The sequence below is a fragment of the Amphiprion ocellaris genome, chromosome 21, assembly GCF_022539595.1.
Source record: "Amphiprion ocellaris isolate individual 3 ecotype Okinawa chromosome 21, ASM2253959v1, whole genome shotgun sequence".
NCBI classification, from domain to species: Eukaryota; Metazoa; Chordata; class Actinopteri; family Pomacentridae; genus Amphiprion; species Amphiprion ocellaris.
In genome coordinates, this window is record NC_072786.1 from 14,394,886 (window position 1) to 14,421,560 (window position 26,675).

General features: G+C 41.7%; 1 protein-coding gene across 10 annotated transcripts in view; it reads right to left on the minus strand.

Moving 5' to 3' along the window:
- pcloa (piccolo presynaptic cytomatrix protein a) overlaps positions 1 to 26,675 on the minus strand; it is a 77,762-nt gene that overhangs the window by 21,599 nt on the left and 29,488 nt on the right. For 7 of the 10 annotated variants that reach the window (XM_055006711.1, XM_055006704.1, XM_055006703.1 and 4 more), the window contains 9 exons: positions 21,030 to 23,849; positions 16,177 to 20,245; positions 14,335 to 15,869; positions 11,581 to 13,651; positions 8,167 to 8,214; positions 7,452 to 7,534; positions 7,207 to 7,282; positions 5,634 to 5,759; positions 783 to 891 (listed from right to left, as the gene is read on the minus strand). In XM_055006711.1, the coding sequence (XP_054862686.1) occupies positions 783 to 891; positions 5,634 to 5,759; positions 7,207 to 7,282; positions 7,452 to 7,534; positions 8,167 to 8,214; positions 11,581 to 13,651; positions 14,335 to 15,869; positions 16,177 to 20,245; positions 21,030 to 23,849 (10,937 nt within the window). The remainder of the gene's footprint in view (positions 1 to 782; positions 892 to 5,633; positions 5,760 to 7,206; positions 7,283 to 7,451; positions 7,535 to 8,166; positions 8,215 to 11,580; positions 13,652 to 14,334; positions 15,870 to 16,176; positions 20,246 to 21,029; positions 23,850 to 26,675) is intronic. The other 3 variants (XM_055006706.1, XM_035944951.2, XM_055006705.1) reach the window with 3 other exon arrangements.

Below are 26,675 nucleotides of genomic sequence, written 5' to 3' on the forward strand. Positions count from 1 at the left end.
TAGATGTACTGGGAAGATGAAATGAAGACAAAAGTAAAACAAGAAAAGCACTCAGAGAGCACAGTACTCCGCCAAGGCTGTTCATTCCCTCATATGGCATTGTCAGAAATGCAGCATATTTTTGTAGAAATGAAGCATTTTTTTATTAGTTATTGATGATTAGAAATCACGGAAACATAAAATATGGCCATTTAATATAGACGTACCCACAAACAAAATGACCTTGTGCCGAGCACAGACCTGTGTCATGCATGTGTATGTTATGTACGGATACCGAACTGTGTCACATAAATATGTAGAGGGCAGCGGGAACTGATAGAACTCGGAAGCACCCCCACAATTTAATCAATTATTTTTTGTAGAATTTCCGATGGATAAGTCCAGATAAGTCTGCAACGGTCGATTTACAGTAGGATCACAATCATGTGATCGTCAGCAGGCAGCTGACGTAGCGCTCACTTGTTGTCATAGTTACGGTGACGCCATGCCGCTATCTCGCAGTGATACGGAAATCTTTAACAAATCCATGGATCCAGACTATAAGCTGAATCACTACCAAAATCTAATCACTTGGTCTTTGTGTCATTTCTGACCTTCTCTGAAAATTCCATCCAAATCCATTGGTCCAGCTTTGAGTAATGTTGCTAAAAGGTAAACACGTAAACATACGCTGATCATCACATAACTCTGCTGCGTTCCTTAGCGGACTAACAACAGGATGTAACAATAAGTACAGAAAGCTCAAAACAGTTGCAACAGGGAAAGGTACAGGTTATACTCACAGTCTGACACACACTTCAGCCTCATTACACGGCTGTCCGACGAGCCCTTGTACCTCTTCATAGGTTTTCCCCGTCAGAAGAACACCATTCCACTCCAGGACTTGCATTCCTAAACACAATTTGCACAGATTCACATTAAAACAACCAGAAACATAGTATTGTGTTGTTTCCTATATGTAGTATGTTACAAACATTTCACTTCAAAGTCAAAAAGAAGTCAAAGTGAGCCTTAAGAAGCTCTTCAAATGATAAAAGGGATCAATCCATGCATGGTGGCCAGAATGAGGGGCCAGTTCGTTGTTTAACATCCATTCTGTGGTTAAATACACAGTGAGCAACTTTGATTCTTCCTCAGCTGACAAGGGCATCAAACTACAAGCCAGAACTGGAGAGATAAATGCCGGTGGCAGCCCAAACAGCAGCTGTGCAACAAAGCAGCTCATTGGAGCGCTCAGGCACAAAAACAGGGTAAATATGAACCCAAAACAGGCCTCATGTTTTTTCATCTATAAAACTGTAATTTGCAGGAAAACATTTCAGACATGATGCATTAAGGTCTGGAAAGAACACAAAATCCAATCAGACACAGTTTTATCCTCTCTACTCAAGCGATGACGAATGTCTCAGAGAAAGGGCTGACCATCTATTTAGATTTATTTCAGCAGTGAAGGCTCATAGGAATCCATTAAGCACGGCAAAACCACTGCAAAGCACACCCTGCACACCGGCAGGACTTACACAGATTGAAACAGCTCATCAGGAGGGTCTTCTGTTTGCGACGATACTCTCGTGCTGCAAGAGTGAGTGACATGGAAGCTGCACTGTAGTTTCAAATTGATATTAGTCATCCAGTCGGTTGCACTGTATAATGTAGCCTTTGAAAGTGGAATTTCAGCGATCAGACAAACAAGCACACATTCATATACACTCTGTTTCTGTCCCTCTGTGACACGAAGCCTCTACACCTCTTGAATCTAACAACATTTTCTCCATATTCACACCAGAGCGATTGAGGCGCCGTGTTCCCACTGGCATAACCACAGTACTTGTTGTTTATCTTGGATGTTGTCATGGTTGAGTTGTACTTGTGGCAAACAACACCACAGATGCATCTTGACTCTTGGACTGAGCAATAACCAACAGGGTTGCCCTATATTATAGACTTGTCTGTGTTGAAATAAAACACATGAGACAAGTACTGTATAGAAAGAGCTGGACAGCAACAGATATGGAAATCTAAATCTGTCATGTGTTTGGGGAAAGAGCTGCCTTTTGAACTTTATTACTAAAAGCCTGGGTAGATGTAGAAATGTGGCAAGATTTTCAGACAAAGATCAGGTCTCAAGGCTTATGAAAGCTGATTAATTTTGAGATATTTCTTTTGATTCTGTAGCCACACTACTGGCATTGCTCTTTTAGTGCCATTAGCCAGTTTTATACTAACTACACTAAGCACTAGAGCTGCTAGGGATAAACCGGTTATAGGCCTGGCTGATTATCATGGCCGATATTTGGCATTGTCTCGATTATCTGTGTTTTTATTAACCAAATATTGATAAAATTAATGCTCTACGTCAGGTCTGATGCAGCCTCTTCTCTGTCTGTAGTCACTCTGTGGTCTCAGAAATGTCTCTCAAGCTACGCTAATGGCTAGTGACTAAGTGAGACAGCAGCCACAAATAAGCTTGATACAAAGTCTGGAAAACAATAATTAATAATGCTTTAAGATATGGACCTTAATGGGCAATAAAAGTGACAGAAGAGTGAAAGATCAAAATAATCGAGAAGAACAGCAGATGTAGCTGCAGGAATCAAATTAATCAATCTCAGTTGATTCCACATAAACAAAGGAGTGCATTCTAATATAATCACAATTAGTCACAGAAGATGTCTAGTTTGAAAATGACAGGTTCCCTGATGCCACATGCTGTTAAAACATTACATTTAATGTATATTAAGTCCAAATATCAGCTATCTGGCTTTCCTGATTGCCAATAATCGGCATCGGTATGAGCCCTAAATAGCACGTTGGCTGATCCGTAATACCTGCCAAAAATCAGCATGTTAGCATTGTTCCTTGTAATTTAAAGCCACAGAGAACCTGTCATGACAACCACACCTCTCCACCCTAGTAAGGAAAGCTCAGAAACTACTGTACTTCTTAAGGAAACAAGAAAGAAATATCCCAAATTCTTGTTAATTTCTAAAAAGGAGCAAGAGAAAGCAGCCTTACTGGAAGCATCACAAGCTGGTAAGTAAGTAAAGAATGCTCTGCAGCAGGTGATTAAAGCCGCCCAGAACATCACCGGCACAATCTACCGAGCATCAGTGGTTTCAGTGAGATGAGGTGTCTGCAGAGAGCCCAAAGGAGACTCACAGACAATACCCACCCAGCCACAGCCTGTTCACCCTGCTGCCATCTGGCAAGTGATACAGAAGTCGCTGCTGCTTTACCAGCAAGACATCAAACCGGTTTCTGTCCTCAGGCTGTAAGATTACTGAAGTCATCCTCCATACGAAACCACAAAAATAACTTTTTTTTTTTTTTTTTTTTTTAACATTACTTGATTATTTATTCTGTAAAAAACTTAATCAACTTTTTTTGTGAGCATCATGCCAGGACTACATCTGTTATTGAACTCATAAAATCCTGTGTTGCATGATGATAATTAATCTCAATGCTGAATATTGATTATTACTACAGCATCAAAGGACCTTTGTTCCAGATTATTGACCCACAAAGGCACAAGCATAGCTGTCGATCCTTAGTCTGGTTTTTAAGCAATCTGCACTCACTTCACCCTTTATAATAAAGTATTCATGTTTTACAATATTTTATTGATAGTAATATTTGTAGTAACTTTCTGTAAAAAAAACAAACAAAAAAAAAACCTCAAACTGCACATCCGCTGTTCAAATTAATCTTTTATCTTTATCTTTTCCTGACACAGTTTCTACTGGAACCTGTTTAGAATGTCCTTAAAAAGACGTGGATAGAGAAACAGAAAAGGAAACCAACCATGCAATAGTTAAAAAAAGGAAACAGAAGGTGACACACACAGGACCACAAAGCAGCCACGCTTAGATGCATGTCCACACATCTATAGAGCACAGGGAGATGGATCACACACAATGTTCAGGTCCAAAGTGGGCGTCGCAATTTCTTCCACCGATCACACATCACCAGTTTGTCAGCTTTAAACAGGCTCAGGCCACAGTTGCCCGACACCCTCAATGCACCAGTGAGTATCCAGATAGAGTAGGAGGGTGAAGGGGTTAACTGTTCCCAGACTCCCCCATATGAAATCAATAACACCTCATGAAATGTGTTCCTGTTAATATACCTCGCAAGCAATTCATTCTCAGGTGTTGTCAGTGAGAGGTGTGTGAGGATGAAATCACAGGTCATACATTTGTGGGTTAGTGCATAATGGTTACTTGGTGACTTGTTTAAATTGCTAACCGTAGCTGTTGCAGCTTCAACCAGTATGAAACACAAGTAGCACAACATATCAGAGGAACCTCATCAGATAATACATTATTTATGCTGAAATAAACAATTTCGTCTTGGTGCAGTCACCAGGTTGCATCTGCATTAGAATTCGTCAAAAGGTTGGTGACTATAGTTAATGTTACTAAGAACAAAAGTGCTAACTCATAAGCTTATCTTTTTGTTCTCAGTTCTCATGACCACGACCTATTGCCGGGAGGTGATAAAATTAAATGCAAATTAAGACCTACTTTTGTCACGGCCCTGTTTCTCCCACTCTAACTGCATGTTCAGTTCTGTCAGCCTATCAACTATGAATGACCATAGATATACATGTTTTCAGCCTTTCTGCTAAGCTAACTCAGCAGCCCGTTGCCAGTGGTAATTTACATTTATGTCACGGCAGACATGGTCCAACTCTCATCAAAAATATAAATATTTCTGCTTATCAAAATGTCAAAGAGTTCTGTTAAATGTCCCATATGGTGACCCTTCAGCTCAAAACATTGCAAAGATGGTGAATTTCATTCTGACAGTATAACTTCTGTTTTTTTTTCCCCAGTTCTGAATGAGCTGTTTTAGTATCTGTAGCTTTAAATGTAGCTAAGAGGCTGGTATCCACATGCCCTTCAGGAAGAAGACTCTCTCTGCATCTGCGAGTGACAGCGCAGAGCAAAACGTCCGACACAGACATGAATGCGTGTGAGAGACCAGGACCATCTTTTGCTTCTAACTAATCATTTTCCATAGCAATATCCCCAAATTTACAGAACAGACAGCGTTTTTAACTCATGTATATGGCAAGTTTGTCTCTGTGACTGTTAAACATGCAGTCTTAGAGTTTCAGTTGCTATTTTATACTTGTTCTGCTTTCTGATGAAATAAATAGAAAAATATTTTAACGAGACAAAATATATTTGGCAATTGACTGTAATAAAGTGCAGTACATGTGAGCACAGAGAGCAGGAGAGAAGTAAACACTAGCCAAGCTTAAGTTGCACTGCAGCACAACAGCTGACATGAAGACAGTAATTCAACCAGTCCTCGTTTATCTGTTTTAAATAGCTCTTAAAGTTTCTACCACAGCCTCCACAGAGGTTTGAACTGTTGGGATACAGTGGAAGCTAATGGTAACATTAGCTATCTTAGCTACACAACATGCTAACACTAATGATTTCCATGTTGTTGTGAGGGTAGTGCTGTCAAAAATAACATTATAGAATAAATAATCCCATCTGAAGAGCTTTAACTTTATATCTAATTTGTGAATAATGTCTTCACTCCTATAGTTTTAGTTGACTGCAATATTTTCTTTTTTAAATTTTGCACAAAGAGAGGTTTAAGTCAGTTAAAGATCTTACCTTCAAGAATCTTCCCTGTTTGTTCTGCTGCTCCACCAGGTAGGACTTTGGCAACATAGGCTCCAATGTCTCCATTACTGCCAGGCACCTCCTTCCCTCCAACCACTCGGATACCCAGACCATTTCCTGTTTTGTCCAAATACAAAGACCAGTGAGCAGCATTATTAATGACTTCATAATCTTTAATACCTGCTTTCGTTTGTATAACTGGGCACACAAGCACACTCAACAAAATGGTCAAAGAAGAAGAAATTGTTGAGGCACAACACTAGCCTACAAAGTAAAGCTTGAACAATAGATTTGGTCAAAACTGCACTAAGCAACACATTTTTTGTATCAAATTTATCATATTAAAATCACTATGGAGAAGTAGGGTTAGGGGGGGAGATAGCCACAGCTAAATTTAGGTAAACTCCATGTACTTGCTATGATTTCTCTACAGCTGTAGCATCTATTTAAATAATATCTACTACAATAAACGACTATCTTAGTAGCTTAGTTGAATTCTTAAAATAATTCAATGAGTTAACAGCTAAATCCAATAATGATGATAAAATACAACTAAGGTCCAGGTAAAAGTTGCTGGCTTAGTGCAGTAATATCATCTTAGCTTTGAAATACTTGGAATTTAGTGTGGTTAGATTACTTAAATCACATATATAAATATGTGAAAGACAGGTTTAAGAACAAATTTGTCTGTAAATTGTTTTTGTCAGAATTTCGTTGAAAATCAATTTTGGTGGGTTATATGGCAGCACACAAGAGTAAAATTGAAGAGTTGCAACCTGTCTTCAGTTTGCTGGTAAGCTTAAACCAGTTTCTCAATGTCTCAAAGCCTTTGTGGAACAGTAAAGCCACCAGCACACATGCAAACCCCTCTGTCAATCGTCCCTTCACACATTAAAAGGCCTTCAACTGCACAGAATCTAACCCATATTCATTTTACACGATGAAACATTTTTACAAGGTTTCAGAAGTGAGAACAAAATAACTGAAGCAAAATGACTCAGTTCAGCATCAGGCACTCGTAAGCAAAAATTCTTCCTTTGTGGGCTGTTTGTTAATTGCATAAGATAATCCTGAGTGTGAGGGATACGCCATTTTGAGCATGGCAATGAGTGATGAGCGTGGAGATGAGCCAAATCAGAAGGGAAGCCAGGAAATGAAATGTCTGCTTGCTTTGAGCCTGGAGGAATGGTGTGATGGAACGTAATATCAGGGGAAGTGACTTGCCAATTTTGTTGAAATCTGGCAGAAGTATCAAGTAAATAAAATGCGTGAAGCATACTAGTCATGCAATTACATAATAAGGTCCCTATTGATATGTGCATTTTGCATTCTTTATGCTTTCTTAATAATTCTATTTGATTTATAATCATTTGAAGGAAAATAATGTCATTGCTGCAAACAGCGCACATTTGATGCAACGGGCACAATACAATTTAACGCATGCACAGCAGTCAATAACACATCAGCTGTATGTAATACACGTCTGTCTCAATGCCTATCATTCCTATATATATCATGCTGCAGGTGTTAATGAACTTAGCCATAGTAAAATGTGCTACTTTACCTGAGACACTGCGGTCTTTGGGATCCCTCTGCAGTTTGACCCTGAGATGAGGGAAGGGGTAGTATGGACCTTTTCCCTGTTACCCATACACAATGGTGAGATGTCAAGCGCCTCGTGCATACATACCACATATACACATCCAGGTGACTGAGTGTGGGTGGATGCATTTCGTTACAACTTGTACATGGTACACATCTGGGAACTTTACAAGAGTGTATGTATGTGCATGTTCGTTCCTGTTTCACCTGTCTCTTCTCCTGTCCATTCTCTGACCGTCCATCTCTTGGTTTGTCAAACCAGTCTGTTTCTTCTCGTCTAAGGTGGTAGGCTTCAGAGACAAAAACAAGCACCGTTTCAAAACCAATCTGAGAATCTGGACCTTTGCATCCTACTAGAGAGGATGGGTGTCAGGTTATTTAAAGGTGATTACATGCCATCAAGTAAAATTTCATTTAAAAAAATTTTAATTAGTGACTAGGATAAAAATATGACAAAGGCACAAGGGCCAAACAAAATCAGGATTATTTCACATATTTTTTCACGTCAAATAGGAAAAGGATATCTAGCGACACACCATTTTCACAGGTATTGTAAAAATGAAAAAAAAAGCAGAAAAACAAGTGAGTAAAACAGTATTAGTACAGTCAAGTATAGAAGTGTGATTTAAACCTCTGGTGTGATCATTTTCTTTGAATGTAAATGTTGGGTATACATATGCATATATTATTAATCTTCAATATGAATAAGATTCTTCCAAACATATGTATGGCATCATAAGACATTTGTAAAAATCCACATAAAACCATTAAAATAAGTTTTAAATTTAATATTTAAGTGGCTTATTTTAAACAAATGTCTTTAACTTCCCCAACATTTAGACATCATTTTATGGTGATGTGCGTTTGTTTGTGGTTAATATATTAGCTTATGGATATCTGGAGAACTGAACTAATACTCTACCATTGGTTGCATCGTCTCTGTTCAAAGCCATCAGGGAATCACTTAGGGCTGGAATCAAGGCAAATGGGTTTACATTGCACAATAATGGGATTCATATGAAACTATGAACATGTAGTTATGCTGCACTAAAGACAACTCAGAAGTAGCATTTTTAAACATTTAAACCAGAAAGACAAACAATAGCACTTAAATTTTGCATCCTGTTTCATGAAAGCACTGTCTTCAGCTTGGAAACTGACCAGTTCCATGCTGCTTTAAGTATGTATGTTTTAAACACATCAAATAATGTAACAGAGTTTAGTCACAGACAATGTCTTTATGTTTAATCATGTTTTGTGGCTTCTCTATTACCTGTTGTAACAGAACACTGTTCAGCTATTTTACTAATCTGGGTTGGTGCTGACAGCTGATATACACACATGGACAAAATTGTTGGTACCCCTCGGTTAATGAAAGAAAAACCCACAATGGTCACAGAAATAATTTGAATCTGACAAAAGTAATAATAAATAAAAATTTTATGAAAATTAACCAATGAAAATCAGACATTGCTTTTGAACCGTGGTTCAACAGAATTATTTTAAAAAATAAACTCATGAAACAGGCCTGGACTAAAATGATGGTACCCCTAGAAAAGACTGAAAATAATGTGACCATAGGGACATGTTCAATCAAGGTGTGTCCTCTAATTAGCATCACAGGTGTCTACAAACTTGTAATCAGTCAGTCAACCTATTTATAGGGTCACAGTAGTCACTGTGCTGTTTGGTGACATGGTGTGTACCACACTAAACATGGACCAGAGGAAGTGAAGGAGAGAGTTGTCTCAGGAGATTAGAAAGAAAATTATAGACAAGCAGGTTAAAGGTAAAGGCTATAAGACCATCTCCAAGCAGCTTGATGTTCCTGTGACTACAGTTGCACATATTATTCAGAAATTTAAGATCCATGGGACTGTAGCCAGCTTCCCTGGATGTGGCCACAGGAGGAAAATTGATGACAAATGGAAGAGACGGATAATATGAATGGTAACAAAAGAGCCCAGAACAACCTCTAAAGACATTAAAGATGAACTCCAAGGTCAAGGTACATCAGTGTCAGATCACACCATCCATCATTGTTTGAGCCAAAGTGGACTTCATGGGAGAAGACCAAGGAGGACACCATTGTTGAAAACAAATCCTAAAAATGCCAGACTGGAATTTGCCAAACTGCATGTTGACAAGCCACAAAGCTTCTGGGAGAATGTCCTATGGACAGACCGGACAAAACTGGAACTTTTTGGCAAGGCACATCAGCTCTATGTTCACAGATGAAAAATGAAGCATATCAAGAAAAGAACACTGTCCCTATTGTGAAACATGGAGGAGGTTCTGTTATGTTCTGGGGCTGCTTTGCTGCATCTGGCACAGGGTGTCTTGAATCTGTGCAGGATACAATGAAATCTCATGACTATCAAGGTATTCTAGAGAGAAATGTGCTGCCCAGTGTCAGAAAGCTTGGTCTCAGTCGCAGGTCATGGGTCTTGCAACAGGATAATGAGCCAAAACACACAGCTAAAAACACAGAAGAATGGCTAAGAGGAAAACACTGGACTATTCTGAAGTGGCCTTCTATGAGCCCTGATCTAAATCCTATTGAACATCTATGGAAGGAGGTGAAACATGCAGTCTGGAGAAGGAACCCTTCAAACCTGAGACAACTGGAGCAGTCTGCTCATGAGGAGTGGACCAGAATACCTGCTGAGAGGTGCAGAAGTCTCACTGACAGTTACAGAAATGGTTTGATTGCAGTGATTGCCTCAAAAGGTTGTGCAACAAAATATTAAGTTAAGGGTACAATCATTTTTGTCCAGGTCTGCTTCATGAGTTGATTTTTAAAAATAATTCTGTTGAAACAATGTTCGAAAGCAATGTCTGATTTTCACTGGTTAATTTTCATATAATTTTTATTTATTATTACTTTTGTCAAATTATTTCTGTGACCATTGTGGGTTTTTCTTTTATTAACCGAGGGGTACCAACAATTTTGTCCACGTGTGTACTTTCAGTAATAGAAACTGTACACAAAATAATTAAAAAATGTTGACAAATGTTAACTTAAATAACACTCAGTGGTAGTCTTTCCTGGCTGATTTTTTTCTACTAGATTATTTCCTGTTATGTTTATGTTTGTTTGTTTAGTTCATTTTTTTTTATTAAAAAATGTATAAAATGTGGGCAAAACAAATGGTGCATGTTTATTGTGACTAAAGTGAGGCAGTGATACCTTTAAGGAAATGCAGTATAAAGTAACTGCTTAGAAAGAATAAACTGGCATAAACGTATTTCATGCAACATAAAGTCACTGATGTATCACAACACACGAAACCAAACATTCAAGACAAGACATGCAAGTTATAGTTTTATATTTATTACACACAGTGTTGCAACTAAATAACATGCCTTTCAAAAAATAAAAGTCCCTTTACTGTGACAACAGTATCCTGCTGTAAAGTATTCTTTTTTCTAGGAACGTCATTATACTGTGGTAACATTTTTATCGAGCTTATAGTTTGGTATTATAATATTTTAACCCATAAATGTAATTAGACACTTAAACATGATTATGAAATACGCCAAGTATATCCAGTATCCACATTACACATGAACTATCCAAAAATATATTTCATGTACTAATGGCTATATAATTACAGACAATATACTCTCATTTTGAAGAGAAATATTAAGAGAACTATCTAAATTGACAGAATGCTGAACCAACTGGGTAAATTTTGCAAGTGACGGAGGCACTTTTTCAGTGTATCATTTGTTGGGAGAAAGTTTTATAAATCTGACCTAAGTTTTAAGGGATTTTTCTAAGCCTTGCATGCTTAACAAGCAGGATTTGAAAGACGATGAAAATCTTCTCTAAGAGCTGAAACAGCTACAAATGACAACAGGCTTGAAATAAAATGCAGACTGCTATAAGTGAGCAAGTACTATTTGACGGAGGAGGCCTCCCACATAATGTAGCAGAAACAGGAAGTTAGAGTGTACAGTGTCATGCAGTGAACTAATATAGGAGAATGTTACACAATATCTGGAATGCAGATGGAAACACAGAGCATGCAGAGATACATTCAAGCAGATAGGAGTAAAATGTACAAAGGCATGCATGCACACCAGATCTCAACACATTGACCTAATGTACTGACAGAGAATAAAAAGAAGATACATTCACCAAGGTTAGGATTAACACATAAAAAAAACACAAAAACCTTAACACAATCATGCAGCATTTGAATTAATGAACACAAACGAAATGTTATCCACATTAGTACAAAATGCATGCAAGATACACCATAACCCAAAACTCTTTGTGATGAAACATTAAATATGAAAAGAATAACACTGTGACAAGTCTGTTTTTTACCTTCACTATCTGACATGGTGCCCTGAAGGTCATCCAGCAGCACATAACCCCTACCCCTGGTTGGCTCTTCTCTGATATGTTGCTGCTGTTGGGAGTCTTGCAAAGACAGGCAAGAGCCAAATTGGTCCCTTGAATCGGCTGAGATGGGGGGAAGAGGTCCTGCTGATGCACGGGCCATGCCCATAGGCTGCCCAACAGGGCTCAGTGGACTCTCTTCTTCTGAGTTCTGGGCCACTATGGGAATTCGGCCACGCCCACTTTGCACAATGGGAAGGCTAGTGGGTTTGGTGCGACCAGATGGGGTCTGATAACTTGGTACATCTCCAGATGCTTCTCCATCTCCTTTAAGCCTTAGTGAAGAGCTGGAAGGGTCCCTTTTGATAGACAAGTCCAGACCATAGCAAGATGTGGGCCTGGATGAGGGTCTTGAGCGGCTACCACTAGGATAAGCAGAGTCCAAGCCCAAGCTCTGACCCAAGTTTAGTGACCCAGCCAAGTTGGCACCCAAGGTGGATCCAAGGTACTTTTGTTGCTCTGCAATATTCTTACGAAGGCCAAAGGTAATCTCATCCTGCATGAGCCGGCTTGATCTCGGGGATGCACTGGTAGACCCAAGATAGCTGGTATAGTCTGTCTCCAAAGCTCTGCTGTCTGTAATAGAGGAATACTTGGAGGATATTTTAGGATCTAGCAGTGGGGTTTTGTGTTTTTGGTACAACATAGATGCCGGGAGTTGCTTAGCTGCTTGCTTCTCAAGAGTAAGTCGACTGATGCTGTACTTTTCTGACTTTGGATAGTGTCTTTGGGAATAACTAGATATACCAGAGCTTGGAGTATAGTAATGCTGTGAGAGACCTGTCAGTTGTTCTAAGTTTTCTGTTCCACCCGTGCTTCTCCTAAATTCCTGCTTGAGCTGTTGTTTCAGAAGTTTCAGTTCATATGGTTCCTCCATTGTATCCTCTTCATCAGGGGTCTTTCCAAAAGTATGGAGTCTGGAGGTGGACCCCAAATAGTCTGTAGAGCCTAGATCTGCAGCACTTCTACGCAACAACTTCTCTGCTTTAGCCAGCTCCCTCTCAGCCAGACTATAAGATGAAGAAAGTCCCGTGGAACCTTTAGCTAGTTCTGCAGCATCTTCCAGCAGCATGTAACTCCGAGGTGTGTGGTGTTCTACTTCTGTGTAGTAGGAATCAGAGACAGCTGACATTGGGCTGCCTGCCATACTTCCCACCTCCAAGGCTCTGAGGTCAAGGTGGTTGCCATATTTGTCATACTTGACACCCAGGTAAGGTGATGATGTGGGATCAGGCTGACGGCTAATGACATCATATTTAGTTGACTCCAGCTCTGAGAGGAGGGCTGCTTGCCTAGCAGCTTTCTGCTGCAACAAAAGCATCTGGTGGTAACTCTGCTGCTGGGAGCTAGTGAGTGATGGGACAGAAGAGTAGATCGAATGGGACTGATAGGACTGGGGAGTCTGGTAGAGAGACTGCTGGTATTGGCTTTGAGGGTATTGGTACTGAGAGTATTTGCCATATTCATGCTTGGTTTGAGGTGGGACAAAGTCATCCAGCTCTGACTGAGGAGCTGTCCTGGGACGTTCAAGACCATGCTCTTCAATCTCCTCATCCTCACCACCTCCACGCCCACCTCTTGTCTCTCGTATGTTACTGACCTCACTGTCTGACATGTAGTCCCTGTCCTCTGCAACACTCTGTAGGTAGGCCCTTTCTCTCTTCTCCCTCTCCTTCAGTAGCGCATCTTTTCTCCGATTAATGCCCATCTCCAAGTACCTAAGCTTTGCATCAATCTCTTTCTCCTCTTCATCTAATTCTGCTTGTCTTTTGCGGAGCTTGGAGGACTCACGCTCCACCAGATCTAGCTCACGATCAATGTCTTGTAGGATCTTTGCACGTGCCATGTTGGAGTTACGACACATTCTTCGGCGAGCAGAACCAGTGCTGTATGCTGTCTGGCCAGTTGTTGTCGACTCATCCTCTGATGGTGGATTTGGGAGAGTCCTCTTCACCTTCTTTTGAGTGCCTGTTGGTGTACCACCTGAGCCTTTCCCCTGTAAGTAAAAAAATATTAATACTATAGGAATTGAAGCCCTAAAATAAAGCAGCCAACTGGGTGTGTAATTGTCAGAATCTGAATGATGACTGTGTCTGAATCATTTTACTCAGATAACATTAACTTGAGATACTTGTTATAATTTTGTATGAATCGATTTACATTGTAAAATTAAAAAGGGGTCATGGTGTTTTGTAGTGTGCGTGTATATAAGGCTATTAAAAATACAGTTTACTGACCACCTGTTCTGGGTCTCAGTAAGATACTGTATGTATTCCTGCCTGAAGGTGTTACAGCCTACTCACTAACTTCCAATCTTTAGTCTAAAAATAAGTAATTTATTCACATTAAGCATTATGGATCTTTGACAGCTCAGTATTTTCCTGCAAGCTCAGCTTGTTTTCCATCTGTTTATGTATGTATGAGATTCTCAACGGTGAATTGCTCAGGCAGAAAACTGACTTCCATACCCCACGGTATTTTATCAAGAAATGGGCTCAAGCTTGAAACACCTCTTCAGAAACATCTAAACAAATTTTAAAACATTATTGAAAAAAAGAAGTTTAAACACAAATCACACCTTCATCTTGTGAAAGTGAAAATAAATGAGTGTTTTTGTTTTGTGCATATTTTTTTTTTCCGTACTTGAAGAACTGACTTGTGTAAATTGATAGTACTTACACTATCACCATACTGGGTGCCGGATGTTGCTCTTTCTTCTCCTGTTGGACTCATGGGCTTAGGGTCAGACATGGATCTTTGCATGGATTTTGACCCTCTCGGACTTGCTGGCGAGGCCTTTGATGGATCCGTACTTCCTCTTAGCTTTTGTGGGCTTGTATCACCTAGGGATTTATCATAGGACACAAACTCAAGGGATTTACTCGGTGATATACAGGGTGATATGGGAGAATAGAGTACTTTGGGGGATTTAGGATGGGCTTGAAGTGTAGAAGAATCAGCTTTGAGGTTAGGAGACTGACCTATTTCTAGGGGAGTAGGTCGTTTCTTTGGCGATGTCCTTTCAGAGTCTGACAGCTCCATCCTGGTGTCCATTATAATGTTCCCCTCTGTATCTGTTTGTATAGAAATCTCAGTGTGGGCTTGAAGAGACATCTCTGACTGCCCACCCCGATCACCCCTGGCAGTACGTGGCCGGCCTTGTCGACTTCTGGTCTGAGCCTCCCATTCCTCTTGATCCTCATCGTCAGTCTGCACACAACTGTCAACACTCTTTTTAACACTTCTCTTTTTTCTCCCTGCTGTGTAAGCTTTGCTGACTGCTTCATCTTCTTCATCTGTTTGGCACCCACTATCTGTGATCTTTCTGGCTAGTACTGTGCCATCAGGTCCTAAGACAAGTGCCTCCTGCACACCATGCCCTGGTATGTCCCCACCAGGATACATCTGACGAAGCTTTTGCTCTTCCAGTTGCAAACGAAGTTGCTCTTGGAGTCTCTGAATTTGCTCAAGCTGCTGCTGTTGCTGAGCATAAGTTTCTTTCTGCATCATAAGGTGAGCTTGTCTTTCCTCCTCTTGCTGGGACAATATCTGCTGCTTCATAGCCTGCAGCTCCTCCAGTTCCTTCTGTACCAGGAACTGTTCTTGTTCACGGAATCGCTGAATCTCCTGCCGCTCCCATTCTAATTCCTCAGCCAGGCGCTGTTGCTTGAGTTTCTCCATTTCGAGCCTTTCACGCTCTGCTTGATACTGGCCATCCCCAGGAACCATGGGTGAAGACAGAGCCTCCAGTGAAGCAGCTATGGCCTCCAGGGATGCATCAGTGTAGTCAAGGGATAAAGAGGTTGTTGCAGTAGTGGCAGCATTAACAGCAGTAGTACCTGCTCTAGACATCTCCAGATTGAGTGGGGCATCTCCTTGTTCTTCTGTTTCAGTAGTGGAGATGGTTGAGAGAAAACTGTGGGACCGTGTAAGTGGCAAGTTTTGGAGGTTGGACAGGGAAGGCATGGTGTCGCTGGTGTGCATACCTGACAGGGTATTGTATGTTGTACTAAATATGGACCCAGGCTGGGTAGTAATGGCATATGTAGATGGAATTGGTGCTGCAACAGAAGAATAGACCACTCCATTTGAAGACCTTAAAACACTACTTGTACCAAAGAGTGTACCAGCAGCACTTGTGACTCTGGCTTGAGAATAGGGTGGAATAGTCATTCCTGCGTAAGCCCCTTTCTTGGAGTAGTCAACAGCTTCACCTGTCAAAAATCAAAAATATCAGTTCAGTCCCATATTGCAGACTTATTTAATGTTGAAGCAAGCCATGCCTTTTCCAAATTATGAAAAATGTGAAACAAGGGGGAAAAAAATCCAATACTGAAGTGCAACGAGCATAACAGCATGCAGGCACATGCAAAAATCTCATTATGACAGAAAGCAAAAATAAAAAAAATGTCCATGCAAAATGAAAGCAATACAAACAAAAAATGCCACATTAGCCATGAATGAGTGGAGGCAGTTCAAAGTGACATTTAAGTGACAGGTCTGCAATGTCACTGCACTGACCTGCATCAGAAATCTTTGCTGAGGTAAGATCTACTGCACCCTCTGTCGTGCCACTGAAATTATAGCTGTTCTTACTCTTGTAAAAGAACAGGCCAGCTTCTGCTAAATTAGTGTCTGACATTGATGGTTTAATCCCTCCAAACCCTCTCATGCCATACGATGATCGATCATACTGATAATGGTCATCACGATATCCAAAACGATCTTCGGGCAGAGGTGTGGTAGGTTGCTGAGTAGTGCAACTTCCTGCAAATGGGAGCTTGTACACAACATCACAGCATACAGCTCTTTTTCCTGCAGTTAGATCCACTGGTTTGCCATCATCTGTGATTACAGCTGTGACCACTTCTGCAGACGCAGCATCCACTGATACCACAGTGTTGAAGGGTTTTGCTGTGCTGAGGTCAACAGCTCCTGCCACTGTGGTTGTACCAGTATGTAATCCATTGGCTACACAATTTGCAACAGAAGTGGGTGCAATAGTGACAGGGATGGTCTGGAAAGTTCCTCCACCTGTGCTTGATCCAACTGAGAGGTTAATAGGAATCTCTGTGGTAGCATGAGTGAAGGGCTGAGAGTCAATTGGCCGATATATAATTTGAGAAACTGGTTCAAAGGACTTATTTTTTGTTAATTGAAGGGGCACTGAAGATGCTTGACTGGTGTCTACATTGTCATGTTGCTGGATTGTGGCAGAACAGGTCACAATGGTGATGCTATCCGTCACTATAGAAACAGTAGATGATTCAGCACTAAGGTTGACCACAGGTGACTGCACTGCACTGTTATGACGACTGACATCACTTGCAAAGGACTGACGTCTTGAGTCTGGGCCAGCTGACAGATCCACACCATTCATGTCTGATTCGGGGTCCACCTTCATAGTCCTAAGATCCACCACCTCAGAAGGTTGGAAGGCCTGACCATTCTGTGCTTGCAACTGGGGCTTGGGTTTCTCCAACGAGACTGGAACCCCATTTGCCCTGGGCGCTGGTACTGGTGGTGAAGTCCTTTCATGAACAACAGAGACAGTGGTCCTTTGGACTTCTGTGGTAACCACTTGAGAGATGAGGTTTGGCAAAACCACAGGTGCCTGAGCTGAGGCAGATACAGCCTCAATTATATGACAAGAACTGGATACATGTTTTTCTGGGCCACAAATCTCTTGACTTTCAATGGATTCTGTGACTCGTGTGTATGCCAGAGGAACCCTGGTTTTCTGAGGATAAGTTGGTTGTTGATGCTGCTGTGAATATGACTGAGGTTGAGGTGGTGGTTGGTGATAACTCCCATCCTGTGGTTGGCGTGAAGGAGATGCTGGGCCAGGGCTAGACGGAGCTTGAGTTGTGACACTGTCTACTGGAGAGCTAGGCTGAGATGGCAGTGTGATAACCACGTATGTGTCACGAAGATTGCTGGCATATCTTGGAGAAGGAGGAGACTTTGGTGAGGGTTGAAATGGTTTGCTCTCAGAGGATGGGCTCAGATTCAGGATGATCTCATTAGAACTTGTGGGAAGTACAGTGGGCCTTGTTGGATATGGAGCATGGGCAGGTGAAGAAGGCTGTGAGCCAGGCTTTGGAGCAATTGGTGGTTTGACACCATGTCCTGGTCTGTGGCAGTCCCCAATCCCAGCAGGAATGGATGGCTTTGGGGGAACAGGTGGGGGAACATGAGGTTTGTATGTTGGAGTAACTACTTGTCTTGTAGGTGGTCCTTGGGTTGTTGTCACAGCCACTGTCTCTGGCCTTATTGGAGCTGCTGAAGCCTGAGGTGGAAGTGGAACTGGAGGTTTCCTGGGAAATACGGTAGGTTTTGGTGGGGTGGGAGGAGGCAGTGGTGGTGCAACAGGTTCTTCTGCTTTTTCCTGAGAGCTAGCCCTACGCAGGACATTTGGCTTAGGGGGCACAGGTGGGGCAGTTGACACTACACTGGGTATACTCGGTGTGTACTGCGGGACTGTGGGCAAGGGTGGTACGCTGGCAATCACAGGGGCTGATGTTTTTGTGAGTGCACCGGATAAGTCTACAGCATCAGCCTGAGATGCTGTGATTGTGGTGTGAGGTTGCTGATCTGATGTGGATGATGGAGGAGGCTCAGAAATCTCTTTCACAGGCTCAGTTTCAGTTGCTGTTATCTCCTCTTCCTTTTTAATTATACTCTCATCATCAGAAGACAACTCTCCTGAAGAGCACTGGGTCACTCTTAAGTCTGGGATGGGGTGGAGTGCCTTTCTAGATGCAGTGGCATCCACTTCTGGCTCCTGCTGGGTTGGACTTGTTCCAGGAGTCAGGACTCTTTTCATTAGCTCTTCATAGGCAGTTTCAGCATCCAACAATGGCTTCCCATCTTTGCCTAATGTTACTGTGTTACTTTTCGAGATGATATTCTCAGCAGGTTGTAGAACAATTTCTGGGGCAATGCTTTCCTTCTTTGGCTGCATATTTTGGTATTCCTGCTCCAGCTGCATGAATTCCTTCCTCTTTTTTATCATGTCTTCATAAACTTCATCTGGTGATCTCAGCTTTTTGGGCTGTGCAGGAACAGCAATCTTCTCTGGTTCCCCTAGATCAGCTGTTGAATTGTCAATAAGAGATGAATAGGCATAGTCTTCAATGAGCATGCCTCCATAAAGAGACTCTTTTATTGGTTGAATCTCACCTTTGTCAAGTGTTGGTGACTTAGCCCTTAGTATTATTTCTTCATAAGCCTCATCAGCAGATTTGAGAGGTTTTTTCTCTGATTTATCAATATTTTGATCATCTGTTGGGGAGTGAAGAGATACTGATGTAGGCAGTTGGTATGTTTTCTGGACTGCCGCGATCTTCGCAGCATGGACTTCAAACCCTTCAGGATCTGATTCAATACTCGGGGAGAAGTCTGAGCAGGACGATCGTCTGATCTCCTCCATTTCGGCTTCTTGCCTCAGCTCTTCAGTTGGTGAGGCATCTTCAATAGGAGAAAGGTTGCTTGGTGGTGTCTTTGGACGCTCTCGCCTCCTCTGGACTCGAATCTCCTCTTTGTCTTTCTTTGATTTTTTCCCTGAGCCCTTCTGTTTTTCTTGCTCCCTGAGCAGCTCCTCTTCTTCCCTTAATTCTTCTTCCTCAGAAGAGTCTTCGATAGTTGGCAACGTTTGACCAGGTTGTCTGTGTTTGGCTTTCCTGTGTTGCTTGCCCTCACCAGAACGGATATGGCTCGGACTACTACTGTCACTGTCTTCATCCAGTGATGACAGGGATGTTGGGGATGTTCCAGGAGTGAAGCTGGATGCATGTAGACTGGATGACCCCTCACCTCTCGACCGATCATCCGGAGAGTCTGTCAGGCTTTCCATTTCAGGCTCGCCATCATCATTGGGTATACGGATAGGGCTGCTGGTTGCATTCAGCTCCATAGTTTGGAATTTGCGAACTGCAGTACCACTCTGAGGCTCCTTTTCTTTTGTTTCTGATCCCTCCTCTTTGCCTGTATCAGGTTTATCCAATGACATTCTGAGCTCGTTATCTTCATCATCTGGACTTATTGTGGTTTTCTTGGTAAGTCGTCTGGCTTTACCTGATGTACTCTTTTCCATAGTCTCTGATTTCTTCTGTTCCATTTGTTTCTTCTCTTCCTCTCTGATTTTTCGCCGCACGAGATTTTCCTCATCAGATGGAGAAGCATCCTCATTCTCACTCATTTCTATTATCTGTTTTCTGATAAAGTCCTCATCATCTCCTGACACTGGGCTTTCTTTTCCAAAGCTTTCACTGCTATCATCCAGGGAATCCGCCCTGATATCCATGGGCACAAGTAGCTTTTTCTTTGTGGTCCCCTTGGCATTCTTCTCAGAAAGTTCTCTGTCCTCTTCTGAACTTGGTGAATCAGGTGAGAGAGGAAGGACCTCTAATTTACGTCTGCTCTTTAGAGTGTCCGTTTGTTTCTCCTCTTCTTTTGTGCCTGCTTGGGCCTCCAGAATGGGAAGGACGCTGCTCTCTAGCTTTGCTATGTCTGATGGGCTGGTGGGACTGCCCTCTTTGGCAGCCACTTCTTTCACTCCAGGCTCTTTCAACATCTCCACCGGTCTTACCTGAGAGATTGAAAAGATAACATTTTTCATTACTTACTGCAATAAAAATGTTTCACAAATGGTAAATTAAAAGAGAATTTTTTAACATTTGTTCCTCAGTGTTGATAGGCTGTTACTTGTGACATTTAACTAAGCAGATTGTACTGCTGGCAGGACATTGCTCAGGGCACAGAGTGGTGACTACAGATAGGGAGAGGTGACTGCATAAAAACAAAAGTACATTTTAGAATTCATTTACTTCATCAAAACTGGGTTTATAAGAATAACAATACAGATGACTAGAAAAATCCTGAATATCAGATGCAATAGGGTATAATCAGTTGACTCCCTCTAAACTAGAGGTTTTGGGCTTGCATGTGCACAAGGTTTATGTGCATATAAATTCAAGAATGACAAGTTGAGATCAAAACAAGCATCTTGTAACTTTAATTACTTCAATTAACTATTGTGGTGCATTATTTAAATACAATAATTATGCGATAGCAAAAGCTAATTACTTTAGTTTAAGTTATTTCTAGAAAACCACTGATGTTGACAAAGTGAATACAATTACAGTTACCACAAACAGTAAGTTCCACTTTTCAGAAAAGTGATACATACAGTCGGTTATGAAATCATTCAAACGCAAATTGCAGTGTTTAGATGTAAACACTATTCAACACAGTAGAATACTTAGTAATATTTAGCTACCTAAATGTGTTTAATATTTCTGTAGTTAAGCAAATAAATGGAGCTCAGGGATACCTCTATGATCTATGCTACATGTGCTAAATTCTACAGTCACCTCAGAGACAGCAGCTTCATCGCTGAGCTTTTCCTGAGGCTGAGCTTCAGCCTCCTTTTTCTCCACCATGTTCTCCTCCTTTGGGGTTTCTTCCTGCTCACTAACTACAGAAACTAGAATTTCAGGTTCTGTTACAGGGATTGAAGCTACTGATACGGGTGCACCTCCATTTTCAGAAGCTGCCTCTGATACTTCATCCTTCTTTGATCTCGTGCTCTCTCCTACATCAAGCTCTGCAGTGCCATCTTTGTCGCACACAGCGCTTGCCTCTGATACTGAAATAGTTTCCGGGATGTTGTCAGCAACAGGTTGTGACTCATCCTCTTTTTTGTCCTGTTTTGCTTCCTCCTCTTTGGTTGACGGCTCGGCAACTTTCTCAGGCTGTTTTTTCTCGTTGCCTGTCACAGCTAATGCCTCTCTCTCTACTTCATGTTGATTTTCAGCATTAGTGCTTCGTGAACCGGCTTCTGTCTCATCCTGGAGGAGTTTCTCCTCACAGGTTTTATCGCTGACTTGAGTCTTACTAATAATAGCGGAGGATGACACCTCAACACTCTGCTCTGGCACCTTGACATTGACCTTTTCTTGTTCCTCAGAATCAGGAGTTGGAGGAACAGAAATACCCTTTGCTTTCTCAGATTTATCATCTGCTTCGGGTGTCTGCTTTTCATCTTTCTCTGACACACTCTCCACTTCGATCGCAGGCTTCTCTTTCTCTTCTGACTTCTCTGATGCTGATACTGTCTCAACATGGCTTTCCCCAGCAGGCTCACACTTTGTTCCTGGTTCTGTCTCTTTATTTATCTCATTTTCTTCTTTTGGCATTTCCTCAGGGACAGCTGGAGCGGGCTCCCCTGCTGTTTCTGGTTCTTTCTTCTCTATTACAAGACAACTGCTCTCTGTTTCACTGAAGCTGATTGCTGGACTTGATTCTGCTTTATTAAGCGTCTCCTCCAGAGGTTTCTGGTCATTTGCCATCTCAACTGTTTTCTTTTCAATTGCCTCTTCTTCAGAAGCTTTCCCTTCGTCAGCTTTTGCCTCAGTAACCCTCTCTGCAGCTGCGTTTGTTTTTATCTCAACTGATGCTTCCTCATCAGCCCTCCCAGGTAGTATCTGTTTAGCTGTTTCTTCCGTACTAATAACATTCTGAGAAACTTTATCTTCAACAGCCTTCTCCTCATTTGCTTTTTCCATAGCTTTAGTTTCTTCTTCAAGTGGAGCAACAGAATTATTTGCCACATTAGGTGGAGTAGGCTCATTTTCTTTTATTATGGGTTTGTTTTCCACTGCATTTGCCTGACTTTTCTCCTCTGAAGCTGAGGCAGGATGTGCTTCTGATTCTACTGAAGAGCTCTCAGATTCTACAAACTTTTCTGGTTCTGAGTTTAATTCTTGTTGAGTCTTGTCAGGTGTAGGGACATCAGCTTTGTCAGCAGGAGCTATTGGTTCTGCTTCTGTTATTATTTCTGCAGTAACATTACTCTCAACATTAGGTGTTACATTATCAGGATCAAGTTTTGTAGTGATGTCTGCTTTGTCTTCATTGACAGCTGTTTCTACTGTATCTGATGGAGTTTGAGCTGCTGGAGCATGTTGGGGTTCATCTATTGGAGGTTTCTCAGCTGTGACCTCTATTACTTTCTCCTCTTTTACATCTGCAGCTATAGAATCAGGCTGAACAGGGCCAGCGTTTTGTGTGACTTCCTCAGGGATCAAGTGAGGAGGTTTTGGCTCAACTGAATTTGTTGTCACTTCTGGAAGCTTTTCTGGAGCGGGCTCCACTTTCTCATTATCTGTCTGGGGAGCTGCAGCCCCACTCTGAGTAATCATGGGATTTGGCTCAGTTTCTACCTCTGCTGGGACTGATGTCTTGTCTAAACCTGTATTAGTCAACAGATTTTGCATCTCACCTTCCACAGACACAGAAAGGTTCTCTGTCACATTCTCAGAGCTACTCTGTTGTTGCTCAACTGCTGGGATTTCACCGGCAAGTGCACTCTGTGCTTGTTGCTCAACATTAGAAATCCCTGCATCAGGCTGAGGATGGTCCTCTGCTACTTTCTGTTGTTGATCAGCTGCTGTAATTTCACTGACAGTTGCACTTTGCATGTGTTGATCAGAATCAGCTGCCTGTGTATCAGATTGAGGTTGGTTCTCTGCTACCTTTTGTTGTTGCTCAGCTGATGAGGTTTCACTGACAAGTGCACTCTGTGCTTGTTGCTCTACATTAGGTACCTCTGCATCAGGCTGAGGGTCATCCTCTGCTGCCTTCTGTTGTTGCTCAACTGCTGGGATTTCACTGACAGTTGTACTTTGCATTTGCTGATCAGAATCAGATGGCTGAGTCTCGGGGTGAGGATGGTCCTCTGCTATTTTCTCACTGCTGTTCTGCTCTTGCTCAACTGGTGGGGCTGCTGGAATACTATCAGCTAAATCATCTGAAATTGGAGCTTCTTGCTCAGGATGAATTACACTCTCTGACACTGATTCATCTGCTGGCGGTTGTTTATGCTCTGTTGACTGCAGTGTTTCCTGTGGGATGTCCTCAGGAGGAGGGGTACTATGATCAGGTGAAACTGGTGCACTATCAGGTGTGGTTGTGGGAACAGCTGAAGGTACTACCTTGGCCTCAGAGGCTGGTGGGGGTTGGTCTGCTGCTTCTACTACAGGTTTGCTATCTACAGCAGCAGGGGCAGGGGAGGAGGAAGGAGCAGGAGCAGGTGGTTGCTTCTTTGGGGAAGCCATGGATGGAGGTGGCATGTCTCCCAGCTGGCCTGACATGGCTCTCTGGGTCTGACAGTTGAGGCAAAGCCATTCTTTCTGTAAGACAAAGACAAACCACATTGTTAGTAAGTACAATGAATCCCTTGGGAAAAAATAAAATAAACATACACACATACATATATATATATATATACATACATACATACATACATATATATATATATATATACATATATATATAAAAAGCTGGTACAGACATTGTATCTTACTGTATATGCATAGTATGTGCAAACTGCTTCTTTGTTTGATTTGCATGAATTGACAAAATTGCTCAAAGATGCACACAAATAAATATAACGGACCCTGTACTCATAATTCCAACACAGCTAGATTAATAGATTAAATAGCAAGCTTCTATGTATTTAAAACGTCACTGTGACAAATGACACTTTGACAGCATAACTTCTTCTATTTCAAGGGAGGCTTTTACATTTGTGGGACTTAAGAGATAGAGCCATGCATAATGCATGGTAATGGGACAGGGGTTTACCAAGGCAAGCCAGCAAGGTTTGGGTGGACTGTGCGGACGTTTCATGTAGCAGAGAGACTGTCTGAATGTGTATTTGTGTCTTTATGACTGTATGCATGCATATGCACACCTTATACACGCATATGCTTTAAATTTGTGAATAAAATGTGCTCATACCTAAAGTGTTTTAACCCTACTGTGTTATTTCAACCACTTAAAACATTCACAACAGAAAAAAAAACAAAAAACAAGGACTCTGCTTGACAGTTGTGTGAGTCAGTGAACTGTAGCTGGTTATCTCAAGGCCCTCTGCTCCTGAACATCTTATTTAGTTCCGATTACATTTCTATTCAGATGGTGAAGCCCAGCAGAAGCCAATTTTAAAAAAACATTCAGCACAGTTTTTTTATTTAAATACAATAATTTGCCATAATTCCTGTCTTAGGAAACTGGGATGTGGTTTTTGAATAAGTACACATTGTTGGCACAATTGTTCTCATCTGTTATCTCAGAGCTCTACTAAATCTTCCCTGGTTCCATGGTTGTCCTATTATTGCTGTATATTCCCAGGTACTCACTTAAACACAAGACTCAAGAGCAACACACCAAGACTTAAGGCCCTGCTGGGAGGTATAAATCAAGAGCTGCAGCTATTATTGGAATTTAAAATCCAGTGCTGCTTTGCTTTAAGTGAAAAAATGATAAACAACCAACATGCTAGGGTTTGAGAGGACTGCAAACACACCCACCTTTTCATTGCAATGACACCAAACCAAACCACGCACCACAGTCACACACACAAACACCTCATTTCACATTTCGCCAAGTGCTCTAACATTCCTCTGTGACCCCCTCGTATGAATGCCTTCGCCTGGCTTAACATCTGGGTTTATGCTAAACTTCCGAGGAGATCGCAGCCTGCATGCTAAGCCATGCAGCAGACAAGCCAACCTCTCTCCAAGCCCAGAGAGGAAGAAACAGGGTGACAGGAGGGGGGTGGAAGAAAATGACAGAAGGAATGTGGCAGCAGCAAAGTCAGATTAAATAAGGCATGAACCGCCATGTTTCAGTCCGTGCACAAACAGTAGAAAGCTCACACTTTAGAGAGAATCACTGGCATACACACAGTCAACCCTAAAAAGGCAGCAAAAAGGGTTTTGGCAAATGAGTGTTTGAGATACTGTGACTCAAAAGACGAAGTTAGTAATAACGAAAGTGCTGCTTTTATTATCTGGAAGAAGAGAATGTATGAAGGTGCCAGGGCTCCTCCCATCACAAAAGGTTTGCTGACGTATATTTCCACCTCGACAGACATCCAGTTAATCCTCAGACATGATGATGGATGGATGTCGGTGCAGATGCTGGTGCGTTTGTGTGTCTGTGCCAGTGTTATCAACTTGACCCCTTCTACCGGTCCCTGCTGGCAGGACTTTTGAGAGGGGAGTTTCTCCAGCTTGACAGCTACATCAGTTAAACCAGACAGAGCAGCTACTGAGAGCTGGAGAGATGGCCGTCGATAGGAAATGCAGAAAAGCCACTCAGACAGTTGGTCAGCCTCTTCAGACCCAGTTATCGCTGACGTTATCAAGTAATCACAACAGGCACACCTGAAGATTTTACTGCCTCCTCAAACACACTTAATCAATGTGTTTGTCACAGCCTCTGAGGAGGACTGAGTCACATCTTTTGAAGCCACTGGTAACCTTTCCACTGAAGCAGATGTGTTAATATAACTCTGCGCTACAGCTAAGTGGCCATTTCCGACGTATTTCCTACTGACAGGCCTTACAGTAATCACCCTGAAGGCCAGCAGACTATTAAGTTTTTCCTGGATTTCTTTAAAAACAGAAAGGCAATGTTTGTTTTTTAAGCAGCTTTGACTTCAAAACCTAGAAACCAAGAGATTTCAGATATCTGCACGTCATACTTGTGTTTACCTTGCCAGGTGGGATGCATCACTTGATACATATGAATATGGAGGGATGGGAAAGAAATGTGTGAGATAATAGACAACACTTTGTATTGCACTGCTTTTTTCAATAGAGTTGAAGCAAGTCTGTCAGTCAGTTAGGGGAGGTATTTGCTTTTCCTAGAAGTGATTCAATTTAAAGGTTCCATATTGTGCTGGTTAACATTTAGTCTTGATGGCTTGCATTTCTGTCACGTTTTCTATACTTGTTCTTTTGTCTGACGACAAAAACAGAAAAATATGTAAGTGAGAACAGCTTTATTGGGAATGCAGCTGTATTAAAAATCAGTATATGTGAGCACAGAGAGCAGGAATGAATAGCAGAAGCAAACGATGCCATATCTTAACAGCTTTGACTTTATACCTGCAAGTCTGTAACAGCCACAAAACACAATAAAAATGGATATAGGACCTTTTTGTATAG